A 16,433-nucleotide genomic window follows, 5' to 3' on the forward strand; every position below is an offset into this window, starting at 1 on the left:
ATTCTCTTTGTTAAGTTATTTTAAAACAATATCAAGTATGATTTTTTTACGGGAATTCATAATTATTTATATTTATTGCGATTATGTGAATTTTTCATTAAAAATTGGTTTCTTAAACAATTACGTAACTAAAGTGTTTGTATTAAATATGATACTACTGACCAATTTAGGTATCAAAATTAATAGTACTAGGGATCATTATTCTTTTTGTATAAAGTATATAAAATGATATTTTTTTTAATTGTTTACAATTTGTATTCATTACTTATAATTGAGTTGATTTTATTTATTTCTACTAGATAAGGTACTGTTTTTTATGGCTTTGAGTTATATTTTTTTTTACTTTTCAAAATATTATGTTTATGAATATTATGATGTATTGAATTTAATTTTGATGAAAGTGAATTTATTCGTTCAAATAATTTTCTCTCTTTTTTATTGTATTTAGGAATACATTTTCATTTATTTGTATATCTTATTCTATTTAATTCACGCATGTCCTTTTTTGTTATTTTTATTATTTATGTTACTACACGTATAATTAATATTAAAATTGTATAATTCAATAGTATGTTGGATATGGAATGTTTTATTACAAAGGGTTGAGAGAAAATTGTATAAATCAATACTCTGTTTGTTGTTGTTTATAATGTTTTTAATTATTTATAATCTTATTAATATTATTTTTAATTAATTCATATTCTTAAAAGAAATATATTTTTATATTATTTTTAATATATCTTTATTTTAATCTATTAAACTGTAAATATATCATTCATTAATATAACGCTAGTTTGTTATGCAGGTTTAAGTACATCTTTACATGCAAGTAAGCTATAAATGGAAGATGAATGAGGAGAATAATTTTAGAGCATACAACGAAGAGAATTTCGAGAATTACATATATTTCCAAAATCCCATTAAATTTTGATATTTTATTTGTTTCCTAGCACTCCACTTATTTAAAGTTCTCGGTCTCAAGCTCAACCCTATAAGTAAAAGTCAAATACAGTAACAATGTTTCTGTAGATATCACAATTCAGTGGCTATAACTAACCTTATAAAAAATGTTAAATATTATCACAATAACAAAATAAAAAATTAGTTAGCAGGTAACACGTCTTCAAAATAATTTGTCAGTACCCAACAAAAAAGAATTCCTATTTGCAAAACAAACTTCGCCATTAACGAAATTCCCTCTTGAAACCATAAGCATGGAGTCGATCAACTTCGCCAAAGGCTACGGCAAAGTCAACCCCACAGAAGAATTCAACGACCCCATCCCCGCAACAAACCGCCGCCGCCGCCGCATCATCATCGCCCTCTCCCTCGCCGTCCTCCTCACCCTCCTCATCGCCTCTCTCACCACCGTCCTCATCCGCCGCTCCGCCTCCAAATCCAACCCCTCGCAACTCGCCTCCAACTCGGCCGATTCCCTCAAAACCGTCTGTTCAGTAACTCGCTACCCCGACTCATGCCTCTCCTCGATTTCCCCCCTCAACTCGCCGCCGTCGAGCAATCCGCTCCGCTTCTTCAACCTCTCCCTCCACGCCAGCCTGCTCGAGGTCACGATCCTCAAATCGCAGCTCCCTGACGCCGAGGCGGCGATAAAGGACTGCGCCGAGCTGTTCGACGACGCGGCGAGTCAACTCGGGAACTCGGCCGAGTCGATCTGCGTGGGGCCCGGGGAGGAGGTGCTGACGGAGATGAGGGTCAGCGATTTGCAGACGTGGATAAGCGCGTCGTTGACTGATCTCGACACGTGTCTTGATGAGCTGGCGGAGATGGGATCGACGGCTGTGGGGGAGTGGAAAGTGAAGGTGCAGAGGGCTATGGAGTACATCAGTAACACCTTAGCGATTCTCAACAATATACGAAGCCTTTTTCAGAAATTCGGTCTCAAGATGCCTTGATTCGTTTATTGACACTGGCACTTCGTCTTTTTCCTTTACTATTTTTTTTCCTTTTACGTTGTTTTTTTGTTGGTCTTTTATATTTTAAATTGTGAATGTAAAATACTCTATCAAAATGTATTTTTATTCACCGATCATCACATACATTTCTTCGATGTTTATATGCAAATGAATCTGTATTACTCCCTCTTTCCCACTATATACGAGACATTTTTTTTCCCTTTATTTTGCGATATTGATAATCAATAGTTAAAGTGTTATTAAAAGTAAAATAAGAGAATGATACATGAGAGAGTCGTATTTACGTTATTATCTTGATTACTTTACTTTCTCTTTACACTAACTATTTATTAATGTACTCCCTCCGTCCCCGATTAGGAGTCGTTGTTTGACTTGGCACGGGTTTTAAGGAAGTGTTTGAATGTTTGGTGTAGTAAATGGAGTTAGGTGGTGGAAGGTGGGACCACTTTGACTTTTGGTGTAATAAATTTAATTGAATCAATTCAATGTCCAATTAAACTAAATTTACTGCCTAAATCAATTCAATTAAATTTGGTTTTATAAATTTACTGCCTTAAACAATTCAATTACAATTAAATTTGGTGTAATACATTTGCTGCGTAAATCAATTCAATTAAATTTAAAGGTGTAGTGATTAACTAAATTTCATGGATTGTTTACTTTTTCTGTGTCTTACCAATATTGAATGGAAAAAAACGTCACAAATTCCCACAGTCAACTTGCACTCCAATTTCACTGCCAACTTGCACTGTACTTTGAAAATTCAATGGAAAACAAGGAAGCAAATTCAAACTCCTGCCCAAAAATAGGAAGGGAAAGCCAAATCCATTCCATGGAGGGAATTTTAACAGCCAAGGAGGGAAAAAATACAAGCAAATTCACAGTGTTCACCAACTCCTATAAATACATTCATTTATACTCTTCATTTAGTTCCACCAACCAAAAAAAAAGGGAAAAACTATTGGTTTTGTATTAGACCCTCAGAAAATTTTCATCACTGGGCCTGATGGAGAATGAGGTGGTCCGAGTGTTGGTCACTGATCAGGAGCAGCATGGGCAGTGGCAGGGGCAGGGTGGATGGCATCGGCCTACATTAGCATTGACTAGCCAACAAAAAAACCCCATTGCGCAGTTTCTTCTACAGCAAAGTACCGCTGGAATGCTGCCAAGAGGCTCTTGTGCAGAGGCTGCCAATAAATTCAACATCCACAAAAGGACAGCAGAGAGAATATGGCACATCAGTAAGCAGCAGATAGACAGAGGGGAACCTGTCATGATGCAAGGTAAAGTAACAGGTTATCAACACAAAGACAAACTCATGTTAGATGAAGACAAGTTTAGAAACCTGTCCATGCTTGAGAGATCAACCATAAGGAAGGTTGCTTCTAAGATGGAAGTAAGCAAGACAACAATTGGTAGATTTCTTAAGAGTAATCAATTGAAACCTCATACAAGTGCTATCAAGCCTACACTTACTGAAACCAACAAAATTGCAAGGATGAAATGGTGTCTTTCTCATATTCAGCCTACACTCGCTGAAGGTAAACTTCTTTACCATTCAATAAAGCTATCAGACATCATATTCATGTCATCACATAGTCACATACACATATCATTGCCAGATTATACCATCAATCAAAGCCAAATGGCCAGCCAATGCAAGCAAGAATGGAAACGTCTCACTTATAGTAGGACGGAGGGAGTATATATATTATGGCACGAATAATATGGAGTAGTATTTTAAAAAAACATTATAATCAAAATTTATTTAAGCATTTGAAAAATTATAATGAAAAATAAGATAAGCATAAAAGCATCCACAATGGGGACAGATGTCGTGCTGCTTGCCGTTGGGCATCTGTCGTGCTGCTTGCCGTTGGCAACGAAACTGACGGCTGGACCAATGCCCATGCATTGCTCGTTGAAAAGGGGCGACGACTGGAGGACGTTGATGTCGTTGTTCGACCCGACTACTCCAAAATACGCATGCCAAATCCATAGCCAGTAGTCAGCTACAACTTTGAGGATCATCGTGGGATTCTTGCCTTTGAAGCCGGTCGTGTACACCCCTTTCCAGGCGGCGGGCAGTTCTTCAACTCCCAATGCATACAATCTATGCTGTCCAACATTCTCGGAAACCCGTGCTGATTCCCGTGCATATCCATCAGAGCCAGGCAGTCTTCGGGGTAGGCTTCCGATTATACCTATCCCCGAATATCTCAATAACGCCCTCACAAAAATACTTCAGACAATCGCGGGCTGTCATCTCGCCGATGTGGAGGTACTCATCGAACATGTCGGTCGCGCCTCCGTATGCCAGCTGCCTGATTGCGACAGTGCACTTCTGTATAGGCGTGTGACCGGGTTTACCACACGCATCCTCCCTGAACCTGAAATACTTGTATCGACGCTTTAAAGCACTCACGATACTCATAAATAGCGGACGATGCATCCTAAAACGTTGCCAGAATAAGTTATCCCCAAACCGCGACTCCGGAGCGAAGTAGTCCTCAAACAACCGACGGTGTGCAGCGAGGTGGTCCCGGAGTACTACAGCTCGACGATGGATGGAGCGAGGTACCACCTGCTGCAGCTGCTGCTGTAAGTGCTCTGGTATCAAACGATTTATCTCGGCGGACGTATAAGTCCGCACCTGTTCATTAATTCGCCGCCTTGTGTTAGCAGCATCCCCACCACTACCACCCGAACCACTGCCACCCGCACCACTACCACTATCACCACCAATAGCCATTTTGGATATATCGATAGAAACGTAGAGAGAGAGAAGAGAAACTCGTTAATACAAGTGGTGCGAATGAAATGAAGTTCAACGAGCAATATATATATATAGTTTTTAAAAAAAAATCAAAAATCGGGACGTCCGTCGTGGCACCGTAATGGCGGACGGACGCAGATACCTCACGTCCGCCGGGGATGTCCGTGCCCGCCTCTCCCGACCCAATGGCGGACGTCTGACACGCCGATCCGATGTCCGCCGGGACATCCGCCATTGCTGATGCTCTAATTGCGAAGAGAAGGCGCAAAGATATGGTAAATAAATTAATGCCTTGGGGATTTTTAAATCCACTTTATATTTAATTTTTATTGAGGTAATTATTCGGCAATGTGTTGAACCCATCAAAATAATTCGGTAGGTTTAATACTGTATTAATAATGAAAACATTTAGTTTTCAATTAGCAAATAAAAGATTCTTTCAAAATATCTACATTAAACAAAACATAAACATAATTTGAAATTCGGATAGCAAGCGAAAGATGTACAAGAGGAAGACGATTGGAGGTGAGACAAACTAAAAAAGAAATGCGGACATTTTGAATGAGATAAACTAAAAGAAAATGTGGACATCTTGAATGAGATAAACTAAAAAAAAATGCGCACATCTTGTTTAGGACGGAGGGAGTACCAAGTTAGCAGCCCTCTGAACAGTTAAATCAATCCACTTTGATGTTTTTGTGGCTTTCGACATATGAAGTGTGGAGATTTTTGGATAGATGCTTGACAACTCATGTTGTTGGTCATGAAAAAATTTATCAATTGATTATGTTTAATTGGGGAAAGTTTCTATTCTAATAGAAGAAATGGGAGGAAAAATGAAGAAAATCGTGGAACAGACTAGAGGGGGAAGAGATTTAATATATAAACTTAGAAGAGAGGAAAGCGTACGTGCAACTAAAGTGTCACCCAAATGGTTCACCCCCCGTCCCTTCGGGGACATCCGATAAAATTGGAACGATACAGAGAAGATTAGCATGGCCCCTGCGCAAGGATAACACGCATAAATTGAGAAATGGTTCACCCCATAATTTTAAAAATCAAATTATAAATATTCTCATTTCAAAAGTTAGCAAAATTTGTCACACGAAATTTGAAAAAAATATAAAAATTCATAATTTTTATAGTTATAGGAAGGAGCTTAATCAATGTGACCAAAATTCTTGATTTTTGTAAACAATTTACTTTACTTTTTTATTTACATTTCCTATCTAGACAAACCAGCATTTGTGTAACACTTAATAAACCGTATTTATTAATGATTTTTTACGTGAAATATTATATTTTGTCTCATATTTTTATACATGTAAACGAATACGATATATACTATATATGATGTGAGTGATCAATTGCTAACTCATCATTTAATTGCTAACTACAACTAATTTAAGACAATAGGATTTTAGAAAACTTGTGGTCTACAATTTACCACGTGTAATTTCATTTTTATTAATTAAATCGAAAAAAATAAAAAAAACTATCAAATTAGGGTTTTGGATGAAAATGTCAATATAGTGTTTCGAAAATATCAACACAATGCTTTGAGAATGTCAACACAATGCTTTGAGAATGTTAACGCATTGCTTATATTGACATTCTACATGTATTATATTGACATATTTTATATATCATGTTGACATTTATTGCGGTACAAAAAAATTAAAATTGACATTTGATATATGTTGTGCGAAAAAATAATTTAAATCGAGAAAGTTATATGCATTTTAAAGTTATGAGATATTGTTCAAAAGTTAGTTACAACTAATTTGTTGTAAATTTACCTTAACACCCTTATTGACGTTTTTTGTTGATTGTATTGACATTTTTGGGCTAATGATCTAGTCCCATAATTCGAATATCTAATGACTATTATTTAGTTGTAGTTATCAATTAAGTATTGAGTTAACAATATAACGTTCCCATATATATGATATGTATTTATGGGATTCTTATAATAAAACAAAACAATGTGAAAGTAAACTATGAATTAACAAATCATGGAGAGCGACGGACAGAAGCTTCACACTCTGCTGGCCATAGCCAGCTGCTTTACATTATCTTGTTATTGTCTTATCCTAATTTTTCTAATTAGTTTTGTAATAAAATGTCATTTTCATTATTTATTATAATTGCAAGGATCGCTTTCTTTCTTCAAATAATGCGAATTAATATTGAAATTTCTATATCGGGGTAGCATTTTATTTTTGTCAGATTATTAATAAGACTGTTTTGAATTAAATGTTTACTATAACAAGGAAAATAAAGCAAGAATCTTTGAAATGATTTAGGAGTATTAATTTTTCAGATGAGATAATTATGAATAGAGTTATTATCAACACGTATACTTCACCCATTAAATGGCGAACTCAATTCGACAACTAAGAAAACAGGGACAAAATAAAAAAAATTTGAATTGGCAAAGGTGAAAGCTTTTTCGCTCCCTTGTTTTTTTTCCCATCAATCTCTCCTATTCCTCAAGAACAAAAGTGAGTGAGGCATAAATCTTGGAACAATTAGCGAAGAATTCTATAGGGTCGATCTTGATTCTTGAAAATTTTGTTGCAGTTTGATGGCGACGAGTATTGGGATTATGGATGGTGCATATTTCGTGGGGAGGAATGAGATTCTTGCGTGGATCAACGCTAGGCTTCACCTCAGTCTCTCTCGTGTTGAAGAGGTGACAAAAAAATAATCCAATTTTGTTAACTTTTCCCCCTTTTGGAATTTCAAAATCTTGCATGTGTCCTTGTTTTATGCTTAGCTCTGTGTGATTCTTCAATTTTTTGAAGAGTATAAACTGTGGATTTCATCTTTAATGCACGAAATGAGGGATTGTTGTGAAAAATTATCTGTGTTCTTGTAAAGAGGATATATTTCTCAAAGAAAAATTGTGGTCTGTTGATATCTGAACAGTTATCTGGTTGTTTCCTCTGAATTTTGTAAGATAGAAAGAATTCAAGAAAATATGAACTCAAGTGCTGATGTGTATGAAGTGCTTATGTCAAACTTTCCTGATGTTTCCTTATGTTTTGTAGCACACAAATAAAATCATAAGTATTTGAGCTTCATTAATTTTCTGGGTGGCTATATGTGTGGATGGTGAATTCAAACCTTGTAAGTGGAGAAGAAGGACCTTTTAGTGGATCATCAGTATATTTTGGCCCTTAGCATAATGTTCGAATGAATTTGATGATTTGTGAGACTAATACTTTAACACATCCTAAGAAGAATAGGAACTAGGAACTTGTATCGGTGATTATGCAAATTCGCTATGAGAATATAGAATATTGATGCCTTTAATTTTGTGAAAATACTCAATGATGTGGTCTTAGATATTGGCTTTCAACGAGCATGACTGCAAATATTGGAGTTACGTGAAGACACATATTTGTCTTTTTTAGTTGGTTGCTTCAATTCCCCTTTTATGCTTTCGTGACTTACTCTTTTCACTGAGAACCAAGGGTGATCTGTATCTGGATAAGTAACTTGAGTTCTTCATGGTGACTGGTGTGGCAGTAATTTTAGATGATAAAGTTTCAGCTATCCTTCGTTCTGAGTATGATCATGAGGATTTAGCTCCTGTAATATGTTCAATACTTGATTACCCTCTTCTTGTTTTCATTTTCTTTTTGCTTCATTTCTTGTTTGTGATGGCCTTTTTATGCTGTTCAAGGGAAACATGGCACATCCTCTGCCATTTCATTCCTTTCTTTGCTTCCTGAGCATTACGGATTCGCTAATTTGTGTTGACATTTTAACTATAGGCGGCATCTGGGGCGGTGCAATGCCAGATGATGGATATGGCACATCCCGGAGTAGTTCCCATGCACAAGGTGGTGATAACTTAATCGTGCATATTTTCTTGTTAAATAATGTAATGATTCTTGCATTACTAACATCTGTCTTTTGTAGGTGAATTTCGATGCTAAGACCGAATATGATATGATCCAAAACTACAAAGTACTTCAAGATGTTTTTAACAAACTCAAAATCACCAAGGTGAATCTTCATATCACATTCAATTATTTCCATCCCTTTAGCATGCTAAGATATACCATTCCAACTAAAATGTGCTTGATCAAAATGCTGCTTTGATGTTGCTGATTGTTCTTGCAAATATTCCGGATAAACCCCACTAAAATGTGTTTCAGATGGCTTTCTTTGAGAGTTTTTTAGTTCTGTAAACAAATCAAAATACTTCTATGGTTGGTGCAGCATATCGAGGTCAACAAACTTGTCAAAGGGAGGCCGCTGGACAACTTGGAGTTCCTGCAATGGCTAAAACGTTACTGTGATTCTATCAACGGTGGACTCATGAATGAGTAAATACTCTTTGAACTAATTTGTTTTTTGGTGTCTTGATATAACTTATGTCACAAACGCACAAATCATGCAGGAATTATGATCCAGTAGAGCGCAGAAGCAAAGGCGGAAAGGAAAGAAATCCCAAGGCTTCTCAAAAGAGCTCCAAGTCTTTGCAAACAAATAATTCTCTGAGTTCTTCAGCATCATCCAATGGAGTGATTGGCAATAAGATTTCCGGTATATCTTTGGACCTCCTCGATTCGAACATTTCTTCAGTTGTGCTATCGTTGTCATGACATCCTTCACGTTTTCAGTTTCAGGCACGAAACAAGGGAAATCAGGCGATGTGGCTGATGCTTCATTTGAGATTCAGAGATTGAAAAACGAGGTAACATTTCTAAGAAACGCAGCATTATTTGTGAGCTGGAACGTAATTTGATCCATGCATGATGTCCAGGTTACGGATCTGAAGCTCTCTGTCGATTCATTGGAGAAGGAAAGGGATTTTTACTTTGCGAAGCTGAGGGACATTGAATTACTTTGCCAGACACCGGAGTTGGATAATTTTCCAGTAAGAACTTTTTTGATCTCTTGATTTAGTTTGTTGCAAGTTGTGGATTGTTACAAATGTTTTGAACACGAATTGTTGCAGATGGTCGTGGCGGTGAAGAAGATACTATACTCCGCGGATGAGAACGATTCGGCTCTTGCTGAAGCTCAACAAATTGTGTCCCAGTCAATCATCAATCACCAGGAAATTGATTTTGAGTGAGCACTCAATTCCAACTCAATATCTCATCTGCAACTCCCTTCAGAATCTAGAGATTGTCTTGCTATGGCAAAAACTTGCTACTCCTATTTCATTTTTATACCCTATAATATTGAATCAATTAAATGCAAATATAGAAAAACAAATCTATTGCATTCTTTTGTCATTTATGTTTTAGTATATGTGATCTTTATCGTAGAATCAATCGTAACAAAAACAAATACTTATAAATTTTCTAACATCTAAAGTACTTACTACATTGTTTAAGTAGTTTAATTGAATATGGGTGTACATATATCATATACATGTATGTATGTATACAAAATTTTGTGGTACAAATTATCTTATAAAAACAATATTTTTACCTTATAAACCTGATATCACAAAAAATACAATGTATTTGCGCTTAAAACACGTGGAAGGATTTCATATAACATATGAAATTAATTCGAGTATTATTCAAATGAGTATTTCATATGCAAATTATTCAACTTGTTGAGGAATTGACTTGTTAGTTAAAAAATTGTTTTTATAAAATATATCAATAATAATTTCTCATTTAATCCGTGATGACTCAAAACCACCATCTTATTAGATGGATAAAATATCTTACAAACTAAGTTGCACTTCATCGTCTAACTAAAATATAGTACCTTATTTTCCTAACTTTCAGCATTTTTTAATAAAATCTTCATTATATTTGTAGTATTAATTAATTAAATTATCTTTTTAGATTTAAATAGAATAATAGTAAGATTTATTTAATATACACAAAGATTAATTAAAAGGGTATTTGGTCTAGTGGTATGATTCTCGCTTAGGGTGCGAGGTATTTTTGGCAACACTTAATTTTTTTTTTATGAAATGCCAATCATGGCAACAAATTCACTTATATACTCCAACTAACTTTTCTACACCAATAATCATATTTATGGAAATCCTTAAAAAACTTAAAAGCAGAGAACAAAAACTACTTTCTTCTTTTTTCTTACACCCAAACACATTGCTTCACGCAACAGAAAATTATAGTACACACCAACAATAAAACAGAGCCTTCTCAATTATCAACAACTAAGTAGCTACATTAGAAGAGTAACATACAGATACAGGAGTATTTCACAAGCCATAACAAAATAGCCATCTCCTCCTCTTCTAGGAAAAACAAGACAACGAAACTATCAACCCCGACCATCTCAGTACCTGTAATCATCTTCGTAGCTTTCGCTATGGAAAGCATAGTTATTAGTCCTTGGAGTGGTTTCCCTAGCCTGCCCCGAAATGGAAAACCATCGTAAAATTGTTCATAATTCCCAGATAACTTTACAACAAAGATGTAAGCAAATGAAGTAAAAAGTTGCATATACCTTCTGCATCATCTTTTCAAATGCATCGGATCCGTTTTCACTGATATACTTCTCTGCTGCAGTGAGGATGTCGTCGGGCTTGCTGAAGACGTCTTTTTTTCTTGGAACGTACCAGATGTTAACTGACTTCTGCCGAGTGACAAGGTAAGGCCTTACATAGTGTTCGTAGACGTAGGCAGCTCCGCTGAAGTAGGGAATCACCAGCCAGCAGGTGAAGATTAGCTTTGCGTATGACCAGAATGGGAACCTAGCATGAACAAACACGGATGATTAGAAAATCAAACACGGTTCTATCATCACTTTCAATGTATTAAACTAATCTAGAACTATTCACATCTGGACCGGATTTTAGTCCAAATACTAGGAAGATGAAGAAAAAATGACGATGGAGATGATGCGCATAGCAATTTCTTATTCACGATCTCAGGAAACATTATACTTGTACATGATTTGTTGACGGAACTCAAGCTCACATCTAATTAGCTTCAAAGTATTTGATCTTGGAGCTAAAACTAGTCCAACGATATTCAAAATACGATCTCCCATGAACATCTATCGTAATTCCACACAATTAAAAGACATTGACTTCCTCCACATCTCTGAGGAAACATTAAACACGAGTACATGATTTGTTGAGAGAGCTCAAGCTCACATTTGATTTAACTAGCTTCAAAGTATTAATCTCGGAGCTAAAACTATTCCAACAGCATTCGAAATACGATCACCCATGAACTTCTACCATATCTAATTTAGGCAATCAAAGACATTGACTTCCTCCACAATAATCTCAAAGAGCGAGTTTCGAAACGAGCATATCGTAATAGCAGTAGGAGGTCAAGCTATGTCAATCCAAACATCAACATCAACATATAGCTAACCTAGAAATCATACGAAAACCAAATCATGTTTCAAAGACTTACCATTCAATAACTTTAGCAAAGGTGAGCTCAAAAAGAGTAATCATAGAGTAAAGAACCCAATAAGTTAGCCATTGTTGATCGTCAATAGCCGATTTCGTCTCAATTGCCCTAATCGACGCATATCTGCTCAAAATCGAGAATTAATCAGCACAATGCGAAGTAAAACACAATCCAAAACATAGAGAATTGAACATTTTACAGAAATTGAGCACAAAAACATCACAATTGGAGACGATTTAACCACATAAACAAAAATAAATTAAATAATTAATTAACAAGAACTTACAGAGGATACAGCAGAGTAACCACAGGCCTGCATAATCATCAGATACAAAAAATTTAACCGATCATCTTTGCCTACCAACACCGCAAAAACCTAGTAAAGGAGGGGAAAAAAGGAAAGGCATAAAATTGGGGGGAAAGATGGTACCCAGCAAGGATGTCTATATTAGTAATGAGCAATTTGAAGAGGCTAGCGGCTCCAGATCCTCCAGATCCACCCATTGATGTAGCTGAAACGAGAGAGGAAAAGATGATTTGGAAAGGGGAGTGTGGTGTAGAAGCTTCGTTGCGTATTGAATATTGAAATGTTGGGCATAAAATAGCACTAGCAGTTCACTTACAGAGGAGAGAGAGAATATTTAAAAGTGAGTTCAAGAGTGAAGAGAGAGCGACGGAAAAGTGTTTGTCGGAAGCCAAGCCACGGAGGAGGTCGGTCACTGCCCACCTCACCAAAGATTACGACACTTATATTTATGAATTTCAATTATTATGCAAAAAAAAATGTTTTTTGTGTTGACAAAAGACAAAAACGTACTCCATATTCAAGAAAATTTAATATTCTTGACTTGTATACGTAAAATAATAGTACTTGGGTTCAAAGTGATTATTGTTATAATGAAAAATAAATTATAAAGTTTGAGATTTTCACATTATCTTACCCTTCTCATTTTTCGGCAAATTACGTGATGACGTGGTCGTCCATTTAAAACAACAGATTGACAAAATGTTACTTCAAACTCAATTAGACGTTGTCGTTTCGCTAACGCCGTTTTGTCTTTGTGTCTTAAACCGGCTGTCACACCAATCTACAATTCACCGAAAAATGGAAGGTTAAGATAATTGAGAAAATCTCAAACTTCGTCATTTATTTTTTTAATTTTTAAAAAGTGTGGAATGGACCAATATTTAATCATTGTGATTTATTTATAAATTTATGCTTAAAAGTTTTACTACTCTGGCTTTTTTTTACTAGTTGTGAGGTACTCCCTCCGTCCGCCATTAGAAGTCTCAGTTAACCATTTTAGTTCGTCCGCTATTAGGAGTCTCGTTGACTTTTACCATAAATGGTAGGTTGATCTCACTTTCCACTAGCTCATTCTTCTAACATTTTATTTCTCACATTCCACTATCTTTTTCCATTCAATTTTCTTTGTATTTTTAAAAATTCTTGCCAAACTCGAATGAGACTACTAATGGCAGACTGAGGGAGGGAGTATTGTTAACAAATGAATCATAAGTTTTGTACGTATTGTATTTTTGTGTGCAATGATGAATGCATGTCTAATGTCTTGGATTAGAAATTTAGAATACCACTACGCACTAACAAAATAACAATAGATATGAATTTATATAACTTATTCTTGCGTAATTTGCAGTGTATGCATATTACTCGTTGCAGCAATGTATGTATATTACTCGTAATAACAGCTGTGTAAGAAACACGATGGAATTAGAATAAATTTAGGAATCCGACTAATTATCGATTGAAACAACAAAACTCACACCGCAAAACGACGCAGTTTAGGCATAAAAAATCCAGAGTCCAGACAATCAACCATTAATGGACGAAACATCACGGAGTGTACAATGCAGCAAGAGCTTCGCAGCAGCTTAGGAAGCAACTCCACTCCCTTTTTTAACTCCCGCTGCATGCCTTCTTCCATGGGACTTCCCGAAAACCACCACCACTTTTCGGAAAAACCCAAGTTCTCTAACTCAACTCCGATGGGGAACGGAGACGGCCGCCGTCCCGACATGGTGATCGACATCGGGAAGCCGGTGAAGCTGACCGGCGGGCTCGAGTTCTCCGCCCTCACCTACACGGTGATCATGAAGGCGAAGGACCTCGCCGGCCAGTGGGAGAAGAAGGAGGTTGATCTCCTACACGAGATCACCGGCTACGCCCCGAAAGGATGCATCACCGCCGTCATGGGCCCCAGCGGCGCCGGGAAGTCCACCTTCCTCGACGCCTTGGCCGGGCGGATTGCGAGCGGGAGCTTGATCGGGAGGGTCTCGTTGGATGGCGCCTACGTTAGCCCTAGCTTGATCAAGCGGACGTCTGCTTACATCATGCAGGAGGACCGTCTCTTCCCGATGCTCACAGTCTACGAGACACTCATGTTCGCTGCCGACTTCCGCCTCGGCTCCATTTCCCGAGACGAAAAGCGGCAGCGCGTCGAGGATTTGATACAACAGCTTGGTTTATTTGTAATTACCTTTTGTTGAAAATTTAACTGACTCAGCAGTATATATGGTACTGTAATGTACTGGTTGATATCTTTGCTTTGGTGCAGTCTTCGAGGAATACCTATATCGGCGACGAGGGGACGAGGGGGGTTTCGGGCGGGGAGAGGCGGCGCGTGTCGATCGGGGTCGACATCATCCACAAGCCGTCTCTGCTTTTCCTGGACGAGCCGACTTCGGGGCTCGACTCGACGAGCGCGCACAGCGTGATCGAGAAGGTGCACGACATAGCGCGGTCCGGGAGCACCGTGATCCTGACGATCCACCAGCCATCGTCGCGTATTCTGCTCTTCTTGGACCACATGATCATCCTTGCCCGAGGGCAGCTCGTATACCAGGGCCCGCCGAAAGACGTCGCGCTCCATCTCGAACGGATGGACCGCCAGCTCCCCAAGGGCGAAAACGCCATCGAGTACTTCATCGACGTGGTGCAGGAGTACGATCAGTCGGCCTTTGGAGTCGAGGCCGTGGCGGAGTTCGCGCTTACCGGAGTTAAGCCACCGCCACTTTCCCGGGGGCACGGAGCTTATGCTCCCCCCGCTTCGACCCTGCCTCCGGTAGTGCACGAGGGGCACGGAAGGAAGACTAATAACAAACGCCTTCAATTGCAAACCGGAACAAATGATAGTTTTGATCATAGTGTGAGAAGCCCTTGGAATAATAGCACATCAAGATCATGGAGTAATAGCCAATCAATGATATACACACCCACCAGAAACTATGCTGATAGAAATCGAGCCAGGTAAACTTCGTGATTTAATATTCCAATTTCAACTTTTACGAGACTAATAAATATACCACAGTGCATCTCCGGGCGGATACTACACGAGCTCGAGCGACATCCTACAACACACACCAACGCCGCGCAGCAGCGACTACACCGTCAACGAGGACGACTACATAACTCACAGTAGCATCCACCCAGAAGGCCAAGGAGGGGGCGGAGGCCCCCTCCTCGGCCCCAAGTTCGCCAACTCGTTAATCCCGGAGACGTGGATATTGATGCGGCGCAACTTCATCAGTATCCGTCGCACGCCAGAGCTGTTCCTGTCCCGGCTCGTCGTCCTGACGGTGATGGGGATTATGATGGCGACGATGTTCTGGAAACCGAAGCATGACCAGCAGGGCATCACCAACACCCTGAGCTTCTTCATCTTCACCGTCTGCCTCTTCTTCTTCTCCTCGAACGACGCCGTCCCGGCCTTCATCCAGGAGCGTTTCATCTTCGTCCGCGAGAGCTCCCACAACGCCTACCGCGCCTCCTCCTACACCGTCGCCGGCCTCATCACCTACCTCCCCTTCCTTGCCCTGCAGGCCGGCGTCTACGCCGCCATCGTCTGGTTCCCGCTCAGGCTCGACGGTCCGTTCGTCTACTTCCTTCTCGTGCTCTACATGTCTCTGCTGTCAACCAACTCGTTCGTCGTCTTCGTCAGCTCCGTCGTCCCCAACTACATCCTCGGGTACGCGGCTGTCATCGCGTTCACGGCGCTCTTCTTCCTCTTCTGCGGCTACTTCCTCGACAGCGACACCATCCCGGGCTACTGGAAGTGGATGCACTACGTCTCCACCATGACCTACCCCTACGAGGGGCTGCTCATGAACGAGTACCAGACCAGTAACGATTTCGGCGGGATCCCCGGCGACACGATCTTGAAGTCGCTCGGGATCAAAACCGACGACGGTTTGAAGTGGCGGAAGGTGTATTGGATGGCAGGGTGGGCTGTTGTTTATAGGGTGCTTTTCTACATTGTTCTGCGTTTCTTCTCCAAGAACCAAAGATCTTAGAGCTATTTAAAATATGCATCTATTGAAGCAATTTAT

General features: G+C 38.8%; 4 protein-coding genes and 1 non-coding gene across 6 annotated transcripts; 4 read left to right on the forward strand and 1 right to left on the reverse strand.

Annotated features, from left to right (window-relative positions):
- Positions 1-1,214: 1,214 nt before the first annotated feature.
- Positions 1,215-1,913, forward strand: LOC121748124 (pectinesterase 3-like). The gene has a single exon (XM_042142342.1). It carries the CDS (start codon positions 1,215-1,217, stop codon positions 1,911-1,913), a length of 699 nt encoding a protein of 232 aa, XP_041998276.1.
- Positions 1,914-5,655: 3,742 nt separating this feature from the next.
- On the forward strand, positions 5,656-5,763 carry LOC121749909. Its single transcript, XR_006039716.1, has one exon. It is a non-coding gene; the product is annotated as a U6 spliceosomal RNA (small nuclear RNA).
- Positions 5,764-7,053: 1,290 nt separating this feature from the next.
- LOC121749857 (microtubule-associated protein RP/EB family member 1A-like) lies at positions 7,054-9,957 on the forward strand. Its single transcript, XM_042144508.1, has 9 exons — positions 7,054-7,214; positions 7,294-7,405; positions 8,493-8,561; positions 8,641-8,727; positions 8,944-9,050; positions 9,125-9,270; positions 9,348-9,421; positions 9,491-9,604; positions 9,686-9,957. Exons 2-9 carry the CDS (start codon positions 7,298-7,300, stop codon positions 9,803-9,805), a joined length of 825 nt encoding a protein of 274 aa, XP_042000442.1. The 5' UTR covers positions 7,054-7,214; positions 7,294-7,297; the 3' UTR covers positions 9,806-9,957.
- Positions 9,958-10,844: 887 nt separating this feature from the next.
- On the reverse strand, positions 10,845-12,844 carry LOC121749814 (HVA22-like protein a). 2 transcript variants are annotated; one of them, XM_042144460.1, is made up of 6 exons: positions 12,710-12,844; positions 12,517-12,598; positions 12,373-12,399; positions 12,087-12,209; positions 11,167-11,413; positions 10,845-11,070 (listed from the first exon to the last, which is right to left on the reverse strand). In XM_042144460.1, exons 2-6 carry the CDS (start codon positions 12,588-12,590, stop codon positions 10,996-10,998), a joined length of 546 nt encoding a protein of 181 aa, XP_042000394.1. In that variant the 5' UTR covers positions 12,591-12,598; positions 12,710-12,844; the 3' UTR covers positions 10,845-10,995. The 2 variants fall into 2 exon arrangements, with proteins under 2 accessions (XP_042000394.1, XP_042000393.1); XM_042144459.1 differs by lacking the exon at positions 12,710-12,844 and having other exon boundaries at positions 12,517-12,701.
- A 1,249-nt stretch (positions 12,845-14,093) lies between these two features.
- On the forward strand, positions 14,094-16,397 carry LOC121749812 (ABC transporter G family member STR2-like). Its single transcript, XM_042144458.1, has 3 exons — positions 14,094-14,576; positions 14,663-15,354; positions 15,416-16,397. Exons 1-3 carry the CDS (start codon positions 14,094-14,096, stop codon positions 16,395-16,397), a joined length of 2,157 nt encoding a protein of 718 aa, XP_042000392.1.
- The last annotated feature ends 36 nt before the right edge of the window (positions 16,398-16,433 follow it).

The sequence above is a fragment of the Salvia splendens genome, chromosome 9 (genome assembly GCF_004379255.2).
Source record: "Salvia splendens isolate huo1 chromosome 9, SspV2, whole genome shotgun sequence".
Taxonomy (NCBI): domain Eukaryota; kingdom Viridiplantae; phylum Streptophyta; class Magnoliopsida; order Lamiales; family Lamiaceae; genus Salvia; species Salvia splendens.